Source organism: Oncorhynchus gorbuscha, linkage group LG23 (genome assembly GCF_021184085.1).
Source record: "Oncorhynchus gorbuscha isolate QuinsamMale2020 ecotype Even-year linkage group LG23, OgorEven_v1.0, whole genome shotgun sequence".
In the NCBI taxonomy this organism is placed as follows: Eukaryota; Metazoa; Chordata; class Actinopteri; order Salmoniformes; family Salmonidae; genus Oncorhynchus; species Oncorhynchus gorbuscha.
Genome location: NC_060195.1, coordinates 15,188,385 through 15,206,445, shown reverse-complemented (window position 1 = coordinate 15,206,445; position 18,061 = coordinate 15,188,385). Strand labels below are relative to the sequence as shown.

Here is an 18,061-nt window from a genome sequence, read left to right as displayed (position 1 = left end):
TAGGACATCTACAGGAGAGAAGGTCCTGTCCTGTGAGTGTAGGACAACTCTACTAGTACATCTACGGGAGAGAAGGTCCTGTCCTGTGAGTGTAGGAGAACTCTACTAGTACATCTACGGGAGAGAAGGTCCTGTCCTGTGAGTGTAGGACATCTAAAGGAGAGAAGGTCCTGTCCTGTGAGTGTAGGACATCTACAGGAGAGAAGGTCCTGTCCTGTGAGTGTAGGACAACTCTACTAGTACATCTACGGGAGAGAAGGTCCTGTCCTGTGAGTGTAGGACATCTACGGGAGAGAAGGTCCTGTCCTGTGAGTGTAGGACATCTACAGGAGAGAAGGTCCTGTCCTGTGAGTGTAGGACATCTACGGGAGAGAAGGTCCTGTCCTGTGAGTGTAGGACAACTCCAATATTACATCTACTGGTGAGAAGATCCTGTTCTGTGAGTGTAGGACATCTACGGGAGAGAAGGTCCTGTCCTGTGAGTGTAGGACATCTACAGGAGAGAAGGTCTTGTCCTGTGAGTGTAGAACAACTCTACTAGTACATCTACAGGAGAGAAGGTCCTGTCCTGTGAGTGTAGGACAACTCTACTAGTACATCTACAGGAGAGAAGGTCCTGTCCTGTGAGTGTAGAACAACTCCAATAGTACATCTACTGGTGAGAAGGTCCTGTTCTGTGAGTGTGTACTACTGACCCTTTGTCACACTTGGCTGTTGCTCTGGTTCCAAACTCCACCCCCTCTGTGAGGTCATACCAACCATTCATCACTTCTCCAGGGGAGCCACAGGATATCCCTGTACAATGTGTAACACCACAATTGTCACATTGAGTCATTTTCATTATATGGCTGCATCGAGTCATCCAAAATGATATGGCTGCATTTACACAGGCAGCCTAATGCAGATCAGCTCTTTTGTCAATAATTGGGCATAAGATCAAATGTCGGCTGCTTGAGTAAACACAGTCTTAGTGATGCATAGAATGTATAGTCATCTAAATTACAAACTCTGGCAGGTGTTCCACATTGCTCCAAGTGTCACCGAGACAAATGATAGTCATCGCAAGACCGACATAACCAACGTCACACTAAAACACGATCTACAGCAACTGCCAGGAAAGACTCTTGGGTAATGTAGTCTCCTGACAGGCTCATGTGGCTCGCTCCTTTGGGTTTGGAACATTGGGCTAAATGGGATTGGACTAAAAGAGAATTTGTTGTCAACATTTTTCTTCACTTTGGTAAAAAAAAAACATTTATAATAAAGCATTGCATGTATCTATGTTCGCCTTTGCGTAGTGACATACAGTTGAGGAAACACGTTTATCACACGTAGTTTTTTTTGTGCAGGATCTGGGGAAGAAAATGTGCCTTTTATAAATGCATTTCCTGCAATTCTCCGTCATTTATATGATAGAAGACCTTAGCAGAATATTGTTTTAATGGCAAAAAATGGCAAAATGCAGGATTCTGTGCAACTTACTATTCAGATAGGATGCAGTTTATTGTATTTGTAAAAAAAAAAAAAAAAAATCGTATTTATAATAGTCTGTTCTATTATTATTGTATATCATTATTAGTATTGTAGGCCTATTTAATAATCTAAATCAGTTATTTAAATATTCTAAATGTGTTTCGTTTCATTCTGTTGATACATTTTTGTTGGTTAAATTAAGTTTGATCGGCCTTTAATTGTGTGCTCGATATTTAGTTTAAGATGGGATATAAGTAGGCCTTTTGTCAAATAAATGTAATGAGTCTATTGCTGTCATTTGTTTGGTATGGTAGGCACTAGTTTTTCTTGGTAATGGCTGCAATACAGCCTTTTCAAACTTCTGTGAAAGTTCGCAAGTGTTTTGTTTAATTTTCATTGTTTCATACAACTGTATTGTTGTGTTTGCCACAATATTATAAAATGCTTGTATTTTCCATATAAACAATGGATTGACTTACTTTGATATTACCCTAATAAAGTTTCGAAAATGTTGTGAAAGTGTGGTGTGGTGTGGCTATTCCCTATTATACCGCTGGCCTGTGATATGAAGGCAGTGCACTCCAGTGCTCCCACTGACTCTTACAGTTGAGTTTGAGGTGAGGAAGAATGTTTCAGGCCTACCAGAGTTACTCCTATAATCTAACAATATAATGCTTATCTTTATTAAAAATATTCTGATCGAAAAAATAACGAATTAGCCTCCTGTCCCCTATATGTGTATAGTAGACGCAGTAGTCATCTGACATAAGGAGATGTATGTTGGTGTCATAGCATGCCGTAGGCATATCTCTATCTCGCGCTCACTCTGGGCCTAGGCTTAAGCTAAGCGTCTCTTCGTTTATATTTATTTGATTCATATTTAAATCATACAGTGGACGCCGACGCCTACAGGTGTATGCATGCAATGCCCTGTTGCATTTACTGCTTATATCTCTGACAGCTGAGCCGTGAGGTGGACATTTGTTGTTTAAATAAAGGAAAAAAACAACAGAACAATATGCTATAGAGTTTTGCATATCAAACACAAGGAATAAATGGGACTCATTTCGCCAATATCCGTCATTTATTGATGCTCTGGTCGCGTGGTTGGACGCCCTAATGAGTTTCGCACCAAATGACAATGGATGACAGGTATATTTCTCAAATGTCTGATGATATTAAAATCTTCTCCCAGTCCCTGTCCAGTCCAAATTTTCCTGACGGAAACCCTGGTATTTGGTATATATGTTTTCCTAACGGAAACCCTGGTATTTGGTATATATGTTTTCCTAACGGAAACCCTGGTATTTGGTATATATGTTTTCCTAACGGAGACCCTGGTATTTGGTATATATGTTTTCCTAACGGAAACCCTGGTATTTGGTATATATGTTTTCCTAACGGAAACCCTGGTATTTGGTATATGTTTTCCTAACGGAAACCCTGGTATTTGGTATATGTTTTCCTAACGGAGACCCTGGTATTTGGTATATATGTTTTCCTAACGGAGACCCTGGTATTTGGTATATATGTTTTCCTAACGGAAACCCTGGTATTTGGTATATATGTTTTCCTAACGGAAACCCTGGTATTTGGTATATATGTTTTCCTAACGGAAACCCTGGTATTTGGTATATATGTTTTCCTAACGGAAACCCTGGTATTTGGTATATATGTTTTCCTAACGGAAACCCTGGTATTTGGTATATATGTTTTCCTAACGGAAACCCTGGTATTTGGTATATGTTTTCCTAACGGAGACCCTGGTATTTGGTATATATGTTTTCCTAACGGAAACCCTGGTATTTGGTATATGTTTTCCTAACGTAAACCCTGGTATTTGGTATATGTTTTCCTAACGGAGACCCTGGTATTTGGTATATATGTTTTCCTAACGGAAACCCTGGTATTTGGTATATGTTTTCCTAACGGAGACCCTGGTATTTGGTATATATGTTTTCCTAACGGAGACCCTGGTATTTGGTATATATGTTTTCCTAACGGAAACCCTGGTATTTGGTATATATGTTTTCCTAACGGAAACCCTGGTATTTGGTATATATGTTTTCCTAACGGAAACCCTGGTATTTGGTATATGTTTTCCTAACGGAGACCCTGGTATTTGGTATATATGTTTTCCTAACGGAAACCCTGGTATTTGGTATATATGTTTTCCTAACGGAGACCCTGGTATTTGGTATATATGTTTTCCTAACGGAAACCCTGGTATTTGGTATATATGTTTTCCTAACGGAAACCCTGGTATTTGGTATATATGTTTTCCTAACGGAGACCCTGGTATTTGGTATATATGTTTTCCTAACGGAAACCCTGGTATTTGGTATATATGTTTTCCTAACGGAAACCCTGGTATTTGGTATATATGTTTTCCTAACGGAAACCCTGGTATTTGGTATATATGTTTTCCTAACGGAGACCCTGGTATTTGGTATATGTTTTCCTAACGGAGACCCTGGTATTTGGTATATATGTTTTCCTAACGGAGACCCTGGTATTTGGTATATGTTTTCCTAACGAAAACTCTTGCCAATAGTGTATGTTTGTTGTGCATTTGGAAAGTATTCAGACCCCTTTACTTTTCCACATTTTTGATACTTTACAACTAAAATTGATTAAATACATGTTCTTCCACATCAATCTACACACAATATCCCATAATGAAAAAACGAATAACAGGTTTTTAGAAATGTTTGCAAATGCATAAAAAAATAAAAACAGAAATACCCAATTTACATAAGTATTCAGACCCTTTGCTATGAGACTCTAAAGCGAGCTCAAGTGCATCCTGTTTCCATTGATCATCCTTGAGTTGTTTCTACAACTTGATTGGAGTCAACCTGTGGTGAATGCAATTGATTGGAGATTATTTGAAGCCCCTGAGTGGTGCAGAGTTCTGCATCTTAGTGCAAGAGGCATCACTACAGTCCCTGGTTCGAATCCAGGCTACACATGATTGGGAGTCCCAATCGTCCATATCTGTCCAGGGTAGGCTGTCATTAAATAAGAATATGTTCTTAACTGACTTGACTAGTTAAATAAAAGTTCAAATATATATATCATTTGTAAAGGCACACACCTGCCTATGTAAGGTACCACAGTTGACAGTGCATGTCATAGAAAAAACCAAGCCATGAGTTTGAAGGAATTGTCTGTAGAGATCTGAGACAGGATTGTGTTGAGACACAGGATTGGGGAAGGGTTCCAAAAAATGTCTGCAGCCTCCATCATTCTTAAACGGAAGAAGTTTGGAACCACCAAGACTCTTTCTAGAGCTGAGCAATCCGGGAAGAAGAAAATTGGTCAGGAACCCGATGGTCACTCTGACAGAGCTCCAGAGTTCCTCTGTGGAGATGGGAGAAGCTTCCAGAAGGACATCCATCTATGCAGCACTCCACCAATCAGGCCTTTATAAAATACACATGACAGACCGCTTGGACTTTGCCAAAAGGCACCTAAAGGACTCAGATCATGAGAAACAATATTTTCTGGTCTGATAAAAGATTGAACTCTTTGGCCTGAATACCAAGCGTCACCTCTGGAGAAAAGCTGGGACGGTGAAGCATGGTGGTGAAGCATGGTGGTGGCAGCATCAAGCTGTGGGTATACATTGCAGCGGCAGGGACTGGGTGACTACTCAAGTTCGAGGGAAAGATGAACAGAGCAAAGTACAAAGAGATCCTTGATGAAATCTTGCTCCAAAGCGCTCAGGACCTCAGACTGGGGCGAAGGTTTACCTTCCAACAGGACAACGATGCTAAGACAACGCAGAAGTGGCTTCAGGACCAGTCTCTGAATGTCCTTGAGTGGCCCAGCCAGAGCCCGGACATGAACCCGATCAAACATCTCTGGAGAGACCTGGAAATATCTGTGCAGCAACACTCTCCGTCCACCCTGACAGAGCTTGAGAGGATCTGCAGAGAAGAATGGGAGAAGCTCCCCAAATACATGTGTGCCAAGCTTTCAGTGTCATACCCAAGAAAACTCGAGGCTGTAATTGCTGCCAAAGGCACTTCAAAGAAGTACTGAGTAAAGGGTCTGAATACTTATGTAAATGTAATATTTCCTTTTTTTCTTTTGAATAAATTTGCAAAACAAATCTGTTTTTGCTTTGTCATTATGGGGTATTGAGTGTTGATTGATGAGGTGGAAAAAAGGCTGTAACGTAACAAAATGTAGAACAATTAAAGGAGTGTAAATACTTCCTGTATATATAGTGTAGGCTATAGCAGGCTACACAATCAACCTACCAGTGACACTAACTAACCCAATGATGAAAATGCAGCAATTTGTAGAAGGCAAACTGACTGGCACAACCATTAATAGAAATATAATCCATAGATGCCAGTTCCTATTCAAGTCAGGACTGGCAGACATTGCTGGGGGACCCATTTTAAGTCAAAGAGCTTAGGGTTACAGGTTGGATTGTTTCCATGTCTGCAACACAACAAGATGACACCCTTTGCACTGAGATTCAGTGGCTTAAACTGCTGCGCCACTCGGGAGAAAAATGTTCAGACAGAAGTACAACATTTAAGGGAAAAATTTGGGGGGTTTTGGCCAAAGTATTTCCATGTATCAGTGGGTGCTGCAGCACCCCTACTTCCCCCGCTATGGTGAGAGGAGTAGATTATCTGTCTATAGACAAAGTAGAGGTAGTGATCTTCTCTGGTTGGGAATGAGACAATAGATGGCAGTATTGCATTAAAAAAGCGTGCGTGTTTGTGTGTGTGTGTGTGTGTGTGTCTGAGAGCGAGAGAGAGATGTCAAATCACAAGGCATGCCCATTGATCACGCACCCACACACACACTCTCTGGTTAAGTGGTTGGGGCGGGACTGTGTGTGCGTATTAGGCTGGGGATGCAACATGGCTGAGTTGAGGATCATCGATAGATGATGATCACCCTGCACGCACTGTGTTTGGGGGCGTTACCCTCCACTTCACCAGACACGCCCGCTTCCCTTCGAGCTGTGTTCACTGGTATTCGGTATTCGTTTGCCGGAGACTTTCAGAAGTGATTCCTTTGACAAGAAAATAACGATATACCACAAATCACTCCCGAAAGGACAAGAGCAACGAACGGCTCAATCGCCTGGTGGAGATTTTGCCTCTTCTGTGGGACTTCCTTAATTCCTACTCCTCGCGCGCTCCTTTTATCTGAGAACTAGAGAGATTACTGAAAGAAAAAAAACAACAGTAGGCTAGAGGAAGAAAGAACACTTGTTTGATTGGTTGATGCCTGTTTGTCTTCTCTAAAATATTGTCCTTTCTTTTTAAGTGACGTTTAATGACTTCTGGCAGCGCTCCTTGAACCAGAAGAGACCCAGCGCTTCTCATCCTCTTGGCTCCCCCTCGTCACTTTCACCTGATGGTCCAGGAACACGTATCTTCTTCACAAGAGTTGTTGACGCACAGGTCACTGATCCCTGGATGTTGACAGCTCCTTTTCCCAGTCCACGAGCAGACCCTAATATCGTTCATATTTCTCTCGCTCTCTCGTTACTGAGAGAAAACTAAAAAATAAGTGATAAACATTACGCCTAACCATCTCTATCGCCGTCTGTGTGATCAAAAGCCACGGGGAAGGAAGGAAAAGGAAACGATAGAGAGAGGGGGCGAGAGGGAAATAGTGAGTGACGGGAGGAGGAACCGTGAGTTTTGATGTTTGGGATCCAGGAGAACATCCAGAGGAGCGGAAGTATTATGAAAGAAGAGCCCATGGTGGCCGGGATGAACGCTGTTCGGAGCTGGATGCAGGGCGCCGGGCTGCTGGACGTCAGCACAGCCGCCCAGAGGTAAGACCGACGTGGCTAGCCAGAAGGACCTCGTGTGTTTAGGGACAGGATTGCGCTCCCAATGGACTGCTGGTTTTCTTTTCTGGGCGTATAGCCTAATATTGACTTGGGATATTTTATTATAGCTTGTGCATGCAGCCTTTATGTCTGTGATTGAAGCTAGGCTATAGCATAGCCTACATACTGTTTTTATTTCTGTTTTCTGTAGCCTATTAGCTAGTACCCTATTAAATCAATTACAATTAACACTATATCCAAAGGACTAAAAACATGTCAGACACGGGCCTAGTTATTAGCACTGAGTTATTTATAATGAAACGTAAATAATTATAACGCAGTAAAACAATAATACAACCACTATTTTTGAGACAGGTTGATTATTACAATCGACAAAACGGCCCCCATCTAGCATAGGCTATTCATGTAACGTTAGCGACCAAATCCAAACTATTCATATTGGCTAAGGCTATACTTTGACAGTTTGTAAATATATGTTTTGACCCAAATCTGTTTTCAGACATTTGCAAATGACTTCAAATATGACATTTCAGTCTGAATTTATTTTTAAAAATTGGTTCAAATGTAAAATAAAAATCAAGATATATTGACGATTTCGGGGACCAGAACTTTAGTGTTTTACTCTTTTACTTCTAATTTTTGAAATAATTTGTAATTTGTGAGCGAATTTAGTGGCATCCATGTGAAAGTTGTGCTAACGGGGCTTGGTGCTACTTGTATCCGCAGCGGCGTGGCTCTGGCCCGGGCACATTTCGAGAAGCAACCGCCCTCCAACCTCCGCAAGTCCAACTTCTTCCACTTTGTGCTGGCTCTGTACGACAGACAAGGCCAGCCGGTGGAGATCGAGAGAACCAGCTTCGTTGGATTTGTTGAAAAGGAAAAAGTGAGATTTCCTAAAACATTATACATTGATTTGACATCTGCTGCAGTTTATTTACATACATGAGCCGTATTAATATACTGCTTAATTTACTACTACAATTAACAATACAAATGTTGTTTTACAATAATTTATATAGATATGGATTAGAGTTTTTCTTATATTAGTTTAGACCACATGGAAGTAATCCGCAGTCCAAGCTGTTCGATACGTTGTGTTGTATTAATTATTCAAATCCCTGGGCGCGTCGATCATGTGTTCATATTCCATTGTTTTAATGCGAAATTGTAGCATAATTTATAGCTATTGACAATATTACAGCACTAACCGTTTTGAATTATTTATGCAAGTTTGCAAGTGTCTCCAGTCAACTCTTTAGACATGCAATTTTCTTCTAGTAGGCTATTGTTGCAGTATTAACATCTAATGTATTTGGTTCAAAACAATATAATGTATTAGTATAGTATTATAAGCCAGAATTCTGTAGCCCACCAATAGTCATTTCACTTGTATATGGCACTAAGGCAGTGAAGTCATTCCCATCAGTTCTGTTTATCTTGGGACGTTTTTTGGAAATGATTGACATATCGTTTTTTAAAGTTATTATATATATATCGTTTCTGATATTGATATTGAAATATATATTTTAGCACATTTAAGATAATGTTTTGGCCTTTTGTAAATCTTTGTGTGTTGTTGATTTTCTCTTCGTGACTTGACTGAGTGTGTGTTGTTGATTTTCTCTTCATGACTTGACTGAGTGTGTGTTGTTGATTTTCTCTTCATGACTTGACTGAGTGTGTGTTGTTGATTTTCTCTTCATGACTTGACTGAGTGTGTTTTGGCAGGAAACGCCAGGGGAAAAAACCAACAATGGGATACAGTACAGGTTACAGCTCCTATACAGCAATGGTACGGTCAACACACACACACACACACACACACACACACACACACACACACACACACACACACACACACACACACACACACACACACACACACACACACACACACACACACACACACACACACACACACACACACACACACACACACACACACACACACACACACACACACACACACACACACACACACGATTTGAATAAAATATATGGGATTTAAAAAATGACAGTAAATGTTTTATTGATATATATTTTATTTTTACCTTTATTTAACCAGGCAAGTCAGTTAAGAACATATTCTTATTTTCAATGACGGCCTGGGAACAGGGGGTTAACTGCCTGTTCAGGGGCAGAACGACAGATTTGTACCTTGTCACCTCGGGGTTTGAACTCACAACCTTCTAGTCCAGTTACTAGTCCAACGCTCTAACCACTAGGCTACGCTGCCGCCTCAATATGAAAATAACACCGATTGTTATTATTATACAAATCATTAATTTAATGTAAGTATTAGTATTAACCTATTAATACTATCATTTTTGAATATCTACTTTTTATAAATAGTTTATTCAATAGCCTATGTCATGTATAGTTGGACCTTATGTATGTGGCTCGGTGAACAATGGCCTTTTGTCTGTTTTAACATGAACCAATCCAGAATATTGTATTTTAATTGAATCTGAAACTGAAATGACCATTAGGTCTATGTTTCTGAGCACATCGCAAACACTAACAGCATTCAATTCAAATAGTACATACAGTGAGTACAACATATTCAGAACACCTGATCTTTCCATGACATAGACTGACATGGTCAATGCTGAGGAAAGCTATTATCCCTCATTGATGCCAATTGTTAAATCCACTTCAATCAGTGTAGATGAACGGGAGGAGACAGGTTAAAGAAGGATTTTCCTAATGTTTGGTATACTCAGGGTATAGGCCAACTATCTTTGTCTCTCCATTTGTATCTCTAACATCTCTCTCTCTTTACTGTATCTCTCTCTTTACTGTATACCTCTCTCTTTACGGTATATCTCTCTTTACTGTATCTCGCTCTCTTTACTGTATATCATTCTCTTTAATGTAGCTCTCTCTCTCTACTGTATATCATTCTCTATACTATATGTCTCTCTCTTTACTGTACATCTCTCTCTTTACTGTATATCTCTCTTTACTGTATCTCTCTCTCTCTACTGTATATCATTATCTTTACTGTATCTCTCTCTCTCTCTCTACTGTATATCATTCTCTTTACTGTATATCTCTCTTTACTGTATCTCTCTCTTTACTGTATATCTCTCTCTTTACTGTATATCTCTCTTTACTGTATCTCTCTCTCTACGGTATATCATTCTCTTTACTGCATCTCTCTCTTTACTGTATCTCTCTCTCTACTGTATATCATTCTCTTTACTGTATCTCTCTCTCTACTGTATATCATTCTCATTACTGTATCTCTCTCTCTCTCTACTGTATATCATTCTCTTTACTGTATATCTCTCTTTACTGTATCTCTCTCTTTACTGTATATCTCTCTCTTTACTGTATATCTCTCTTTACTGTATTTCTCTCTCTTTACTGTATATCTCTCTCTTTACTGTATATCTCTCTCTTTACGGTATATCTCTCTCTTTACTGTATATCTCTCTACTGTATCTCTCTCTCTACTGTATATCATTCTCTTTACTGTATCTTTCTCTCTTTACTGTAGCTCTCTCTCTTTACTGTATCTCTCTATACTGTATATCTCTCTCTTTACTGTACATCTCTCTCTTTACTGTATATCTCTCTTTACTGTATCTCTCTCTCTCTCTCTACTGTATATCATTCTCTTTACTGTATATCTCTCTTTACTGTATCTCTCTCTTTACTGTATATCATTCTCTTTACTGTAGCTCTCTCTCTTTACTGTATATCTCTCTCTCTACTGTATATCATTCTCTTTACTGTATCTCTCTCTCTTTACTGTATATCTCTCTCTTTACTGTATATCTCTCTTTACGGTATATCTCTCTCTTTACTGTATATCTCTCTACTGTATCTCTCTCTCTCTACTGTATATCATTCTCTTTACTGTATCTCTCTCTCTCTACTGTATATCATTCTCTTTACTGTATCTCTCTCTCTTTACTGTATCTCGCTCTCTTTACTGTATATCTCTCTCTTTACGGTATATCTCTCTCTTTACTGTATCTCGCTCTCTTTACTGTATATCATTCTCTCTACTGTATATCATTCTCTTTACTGTATCTCTCTCTCTTTACTGTATCTCGCTCTCTTTACTGTATATCTCTCTCTTTACGGTATATCTCTCTCTTTACTGTATCTCGCTCTCTTTACTGTATATCATTCTCTCTACTGTATATCATTCTCTTTACTGTATCTCTCTCTCTCTCTTTACTGTATATCTCTCTCTTTACTGTATATCTCTCTCTTTACGGTATATCTCTCTCTTTACTGTATATCATTCTCTTTACTGTATCTCTCTCTCTCTACTGTATATCATTCTCTTTACTGTATATCTCTCTCTTTACTGTATCTATCTCTCTCTTTACTGTATATCATTATCTTTACTGTATCTCTCTCTCTCTACTGTATATCATTCTCTTTACTGTATCTCTCTCTCTTTACTGTATATCATTCTCTCTTTACCGTATCTGTCTCTCTCTCTTTACTGTATATCATTCTCTCTTTACTGTTTCTCTCTCTCTTTACTGTATATCATTCTCTCTTTACTGTATCTCGCTATCTTTACTGTATATCATTCTCTCTTTACTGTATCTCTCTCTCTTTACTGTATATCATTCTCTCTTTACTGTATATCTCTCTCTTTACTGTCTGTCTTTATCTTAACTGCATATCTCTCTTTACTGTATATCTCTATCTCTACTCTATATATATGTATCTTTACTGTATATCTTTATCTTTACTGTATCTCTCTCTCTTTACTGTAACTATCATTCTCTCTTTACTGTATATCTCTCTCTTTACGGTATATCTCTCTACTGTATATCTCTCTCTTTACTGTATATCTTTATCTTTACTGTATCTCTCTCTCTTTACTGTATATCATTCTCTCTTTACTGTATATCTCTCTCTTTACTGTATATCATTCTCTCTTTACTGTATATCTCTCTCATTACTGTATCGCTCTCTCTACTGTATATATTTATCTTTACTGTATATCTTTATCTTTACTGTATCTCTCTCTCTTTACTGTATATCATTCTCACTTAACTGTATATCATTCTCTCTTTACTGTATATCTTTATGTTTACTGTTTATCACTCTCTCTTTACTGTATATATTTATCTTTACTGTATATCTTTCTTTACTGTATCTCTCTCTCTTTACTGTATCTCTCTCTCTCTCTCTCTCTCTCTTTACTGTATCTCTGTCTCTCTCTCTCTCTCTTTACTGTATATCATTCTCTCTTTACTGTATATCTCTCCCTTTACTGTATATCTCTCTCTCTTTATGGTATATCTCACTCTGCCTATAGGTATCAGGACAGAACAGGACTTTTACGTGCGCCTCATCGATTCCATGACCAAACAGGTACCATCTCTTTCATGAATTGTGATAGTGTATGTGTGTGTGTGTTTGTAAGTGCAGTTGGCGAGAGGTGAAACTGGACTGTGGATGTTGGAAGAGGTGCTGGAAGGGCCAGATGGTGCACTATACTACAGTCTGGCAGACCAACTGCTCACACATGTTATATATCTCATGCTACCAGATGAAAACCATTTTGTGTGAGGATGTAAAGAAGAATCACCACGAGGCAAACTGTTTTACTAACAAACATCTCTCTCTCTCTTTCTCTCTCCCTCTCTCCCTCTCCAGGCGATCATCTATGAGGGACAGGATAAGAACCCTGAGATGTGCCGGGTTCTACTGACTCACGAGATTATGTGCAGGTAAGACGGATAACGTGTTGAAAGACAGGGAAAAGAGAGAGAGAGAAAGAAAGGGAGAGAGAGAGAGAGAGAGAGAGAGAGAGAGAGAGAGAGAGAGAGAGAGAGAGAGAGAGAGAGAGAGGGATTATGCAAACATATATTCTCAGTGTGTGTTTGTCTCCCCTGGGTACAGTCAGATGATCGGTTTATTCAGAAACGGCTCGTCAGTCTGCTTCCCCCTCCCCCTCTACCCAAAATGCAACTCTCCCCAGGTACATTGGGACCACAGCATGACCCAGTTCTGAGAGAGAGAGAGAGAGAGAGAGAGATTCGGGTTAGGGAGAGTCAGAGGATGGGAGGAGGAGAGGAGCGAGAGAGAACGAGATATACTATGTATACAAAAGTATATTGACACCTCTTCAAATTAGTGGATTCTGCTATTTCAAGCACACAGACATGCAATCTCCATAGACAAACATTGGCAATAGAATGGCTTTACTGAAGAGCTCAGTGACTTTCAACTTGGCACCGTCATAGGATGTCACCTTTCCAACGAGTCAGTGCATCAGATTTCTGCCCTGCTAGTGCTGTTATTGTGAAGTGGAAACGTGTAGGTGCAACAACGGCTCAGCCGCCACACAAGCTCACAGAACAGGACTGAAGTGGAAACGTGTAGGAGCAACAACGGCTCAGCCGCCACACAAGCTCACAGAACAGGACCGCTATGTGCCCATGCGTGGCTCTGGAGTGGTGTAAAGCTCACCGTCAATGGACTCTGAAGCAGTGGAGTGATGAATCACGCTTCACCATCTGGCAGTCCAATGGACAAATCTGGGTTTGGCAGATGCCAGGAGAACACTACCTGTCCGAATGCATAGTGCCGACTGTAATGTTTAGTGGAGGAATAATGGTCTGGGACCTTTTTTCATGTTTCGGGCTTTGTTCCTTAATTCCAGTGAAGGGAAATCTTAACGCTACAGCATACAATTACATTCTAGACAATTCTGTGCTTCAAACTTTGTGGCAACAGTTTGGGAAAGGCCCTTTCCTGTTTCAGCATAACAATGCCCCTGTGCACAAAATGAGATCCATGCAGAAATTGTTTTTTGAGATCGGTGTAGAAGAACTTGATTGGCCTACACAGAGGCCTGACCTCAACCCCATCGATGAGTTGGAATGACAACTGTGAGCCAGGCCTCATTCCCCAACATCAGTGCCTGACCTCACTAATGCTCTTGTGGCTGAATGGAAGCAAGCCTTCCCAGATGAGTGGAGGCGTTTATAGCAGCAAATGGGGGACCAACTTCAACTCCATATTAATACCCATGATTTTGGAATGAGTTGTTCGACAAGCAGGTGACCACATACTTTTGGAATTCTAGTGTATAGAGAGAGAGTTGAGTTTTTATAAAACCTTTATTTCATTCTTAATTATTAACACAAATAATGGCACACAGGAATGTGTCATTCCTAAATAAAAATATGTTAAATTAAATTAAAAAGCATATATATATATATATATATATGCTTTTTAATTTATATACATGAACTAATTTCATCAACAAAAAATTGTTTTCTCTCTTTCACAAAACAAACCGCTCCTTCATAAACCCACTTCTCCTCAACAACAATCTTTTACAGCCGAGAAGGACTCAAAATTCACTTTCATTCTAGATTTGAGTAATCCGTTAAAAACACATCTTACATCCTGTCCATATCCAGTATCTATTTTATGTTTCCTGCTCAGAAAAAAATGACATCTATCAAGACACAAGGCGAGACCCAGATGCAAATGGTTGGAGTCTTACAATGTTTATTAATCCAAAGGGGTAGGCTAGAGAAGGGTCGTGGACAGGCAAAAAGGTCAAAACCAGATCAGAGTCCAGGAGGTATAGAGTGGCAGACAGGCTCATGGTCAAGGCAGGCCTAAACAGGCAAGGGTCAAAACCAGGAGGACTAGGAAAAGGAAAATGCAAAAAGCAGGAGAACAGGGAAAACCGCTGGTTGACTTGGAAACATACAAGACGAACTGTCAGAGAGAGACAGGAAACACATGGATAAATACACTGGTACAGAGAGACAGGAAACACAGGGATAAATACACTGGTACAGAGAGACAGGAAGCACAGGGATAAATACACTGGTACAGAGAGACAGGAAACACAGGGATAAATACACTGGTACAGAGAGACAGGAAACACATGGATAAATACACTGGTACAGAGAGACAGGAAGCACAGGGATAAATACACTGGTACAGAGAGACAGGAAACACAGGGATAAATACACTGGTACAGAGAGACAGGAAGCACAGGGATAAATACACTGGTACAGAGAGACAGGAAACACAGGGATAAATACACTGGTACAGAGAGACAGGAAACACATGGATAAATACACTGGTACAGAGAGACAGGAAGCACAGGGATAAATACACTGGTACAGAGAGACAGGAAACACAGGGATAAATACACTGGTACAGAGAGACAGGAAACACAGGGATAAATACACTGGTACAGAGAGACAGGAAACACATGGATAAATACACTGGTACAGAGAGACAGGAAGCACAGGGATAAATACACTGGTACAGAGAGACAGGAAGCACAGGGATAAATACACTGGTACAGAGAGACAGGAAACACAGGGATAAATACACTGGTACAGAGAGACAGGAAGCACAGGGATAAATACACTGGTACTGGTACAGAGAGACAGGAAACACATGGATAAATACACTGGTACACTGGTACAGAGACAGGAAGCACAGGGATAAATACACTGGTACAGAGAGACAGGAAACACAGGGATAAATACACTGGTACAGAGAGACAGGAAACACAGGGATAAATACACTGGTACAGAGAGACAGGAAACACATGGATAAATACACTGGTACAGAGAGACAGGAAGCACAGGGATAAATACACTGGTACAGAGAGACAGGAAACACAGGGATAAATACACTGGTACAGAGAGATAAATACACTGGTACAGAGAGACAGGAAGCACAGGGATAAATACACTGGTACAGAGAGACAGGAAACACAGGGATAAATACACTGGTACAGAGAGACAGGAAACACAGGGATAAATACACTGGTACAGAGAGACAGGAAACACATGGATAAATACACTGGTACAGAGAGACAGGAAGCACAGGGATAAATACACTGGTACAGAGAGACAGGAAACACAGGGATAAATACACTGGTACAGAGAGACAGGAAGCACAGGGATAAATACACTGGTACAGAGAGACAGGAAACACAGGGATAAATACACTGGTACAGAGAGACAGGAAACACAGGGATAAATACACTGGTACAGAGAGACAGGAAACACATGGATAAATACACTGGTACAGAGAGACAGGAAGCACAGGGATAAATACACTGGTACAGAGAGACAGGAAACACAGGGATAAATACACTGGGGAATATAAGGGACACCTGGAAGGGGTGGAGACAATCACGAGGACAGGTGGAACAGACCAGGGTGTGACGACATCTTAGCTTGTCCCAAAAGAAAATGTAACTGTTGACATTTTATGTTATTTTGCTTACTATATTGAAACCCCCAAATTAAACAGTGTTATTGAGAGTCTCCTCTACAGCTATAAATAAAGACTCTAGTATTTCAAAGAGGCTTTATCCTCTCACACGCCATGAAACAGTGAAAATGGTTTCTCCTTATGCTGCAAAAAAGACATCCATCTCCAACATCTGATTTAATGACAGATACAAAAGCATTAACTGCAATGATGCCATGTAAAACCCTCCATTACATGTCACCAGTGCCCTTTTGTAATTGTGGCTAGTACAATGCTCTCCATGCTGGCTTTACCTTGTCATCAACACCCTCCATTACATGTCACCAGTGCCCTTTTGTAATTGTGGCTTGTACAATGCTCTCCATGCTGGCTTTACCTTGTCATCAACACCCTCCATTACATGTCACCAGTGCCCTTTTGTAATTGTGGCTTGTACAATGCTCTCCATGCTGGCTTTACCTTGTCACCAAGGCCCAGTTTTACCCTCCAAGGAGTTTATTTTCTATTCTTCAATTTACCTTTATTCAAAACCTTGACACACCCCATATCATGTCTTTCCCATTCACCTCATCCAAACCCACCTCTTACAACCCTCTCAAATCCACTAATAATGCTTTTCTTTCTGACTTTGGGATATTTGGTGTAATCCGTAGTCTTGAAAATTGGGCATTTTCATTTTGTACCTTCTTGTGATTATGAAGTATAAACCACTCTGCTACTGACAGAGCCTTCCAGCAGCTTCCCAGCAGTTGTCTGACAATCCTTTCCGACCTCAACCCCAAATGTTCAGCCACCCGTCCTCCATCCATTGAGGTGGGCCCAGCCATGGCCTTTAACTGTTTTAGGGTGATGATTTTGCCCTTCACCAGATTCACATAGGAGATTCCCCTAAACCGCTCAACCATGAGACTCAAACTATCCACCTCTGCTTGATTTTTCACAAACATTACTATATCATCAGCGTAGGCTGAGAGACGAATAGGAGGAATATCCTCAGAAATGTAACCCCTTCAATGTGAATTCTAATTTAGTAGTGGCTCTATAGCGATGGCATATAACATTCCTGCGAAGAAAACGAAAACCAAACCAAATTCTTCAAAAGTGTGCCATGAGTATTGATGTTCAACTCGAACAAATGCCTTTTCTTGATCAATTGAAATTAAACCAGCATCCAACCCAAGAAATCCACAATCAGGGAAATGTTATTCCCTATCTGCCTACTCGGAAACCAGTAGGACTGGTCTGTGTGTATGATTTGCCCCATCACCTCCCTCAGCCTGTTGGATAAAGCCTTGGACAGGATCTTATAATCAGTGCACAATAAAGCCACCGGCCTACTGTTCTTCACCTCCCTAGGATCACCTTTTTTTGGCAGTAGGGTGAGGACAGCCCTCCTGCAGCTTATCGGTAGTAACCCTCCGGTCAAACTATTGTTAACTACTGCTAGCCTCTCCCAACATGGCCCAAAAATACTTTAAAAAGTAAATGGGAAGCCCATCAATGCCTGGTGCCCTT

General features: G+C 40.3%; 1 protein-coding gene across 2 annotated transcripts in view; it reads left to right on the top strand.

The window, feature by feature from the left end:
- The first annotated feature begins 6,492 nt into the window (after positions 1–6,492).
- The window catches only part of LOC124011476 (transcription factor COE1-A-like), a 128,043-nt gene continuing 116,474 nt past the window's right edge, over positions 6,493–18,061 (top strand). For both annotated transcript variants that reach the window (XM_046324906.1, XM_046324905.1), the window contains exons 1-5: positions 6,493–7,288; positions 8,033–8,189; positions 9,035–9,098; positions 12,600–12,655; positions 12,941–13,014. In XM_046324906.1, the coding sequence (XP_046180862.1) occupies positions 7,155–7,288; positions 8,033–8,189; positions 9,035–9,098; positions 12,600–12,655; positions 12,941–13,014 (485 nt within the window). In that variant the 5' untranslated portion in view covers positions 6,493–7,154. The remainder of the gene's footprint in view (positions 7,289–8,032; positions 8,190–9,034; positions 9,099–12,599; positions 12,656–12,940; positions 13,015–18,061) is intronic.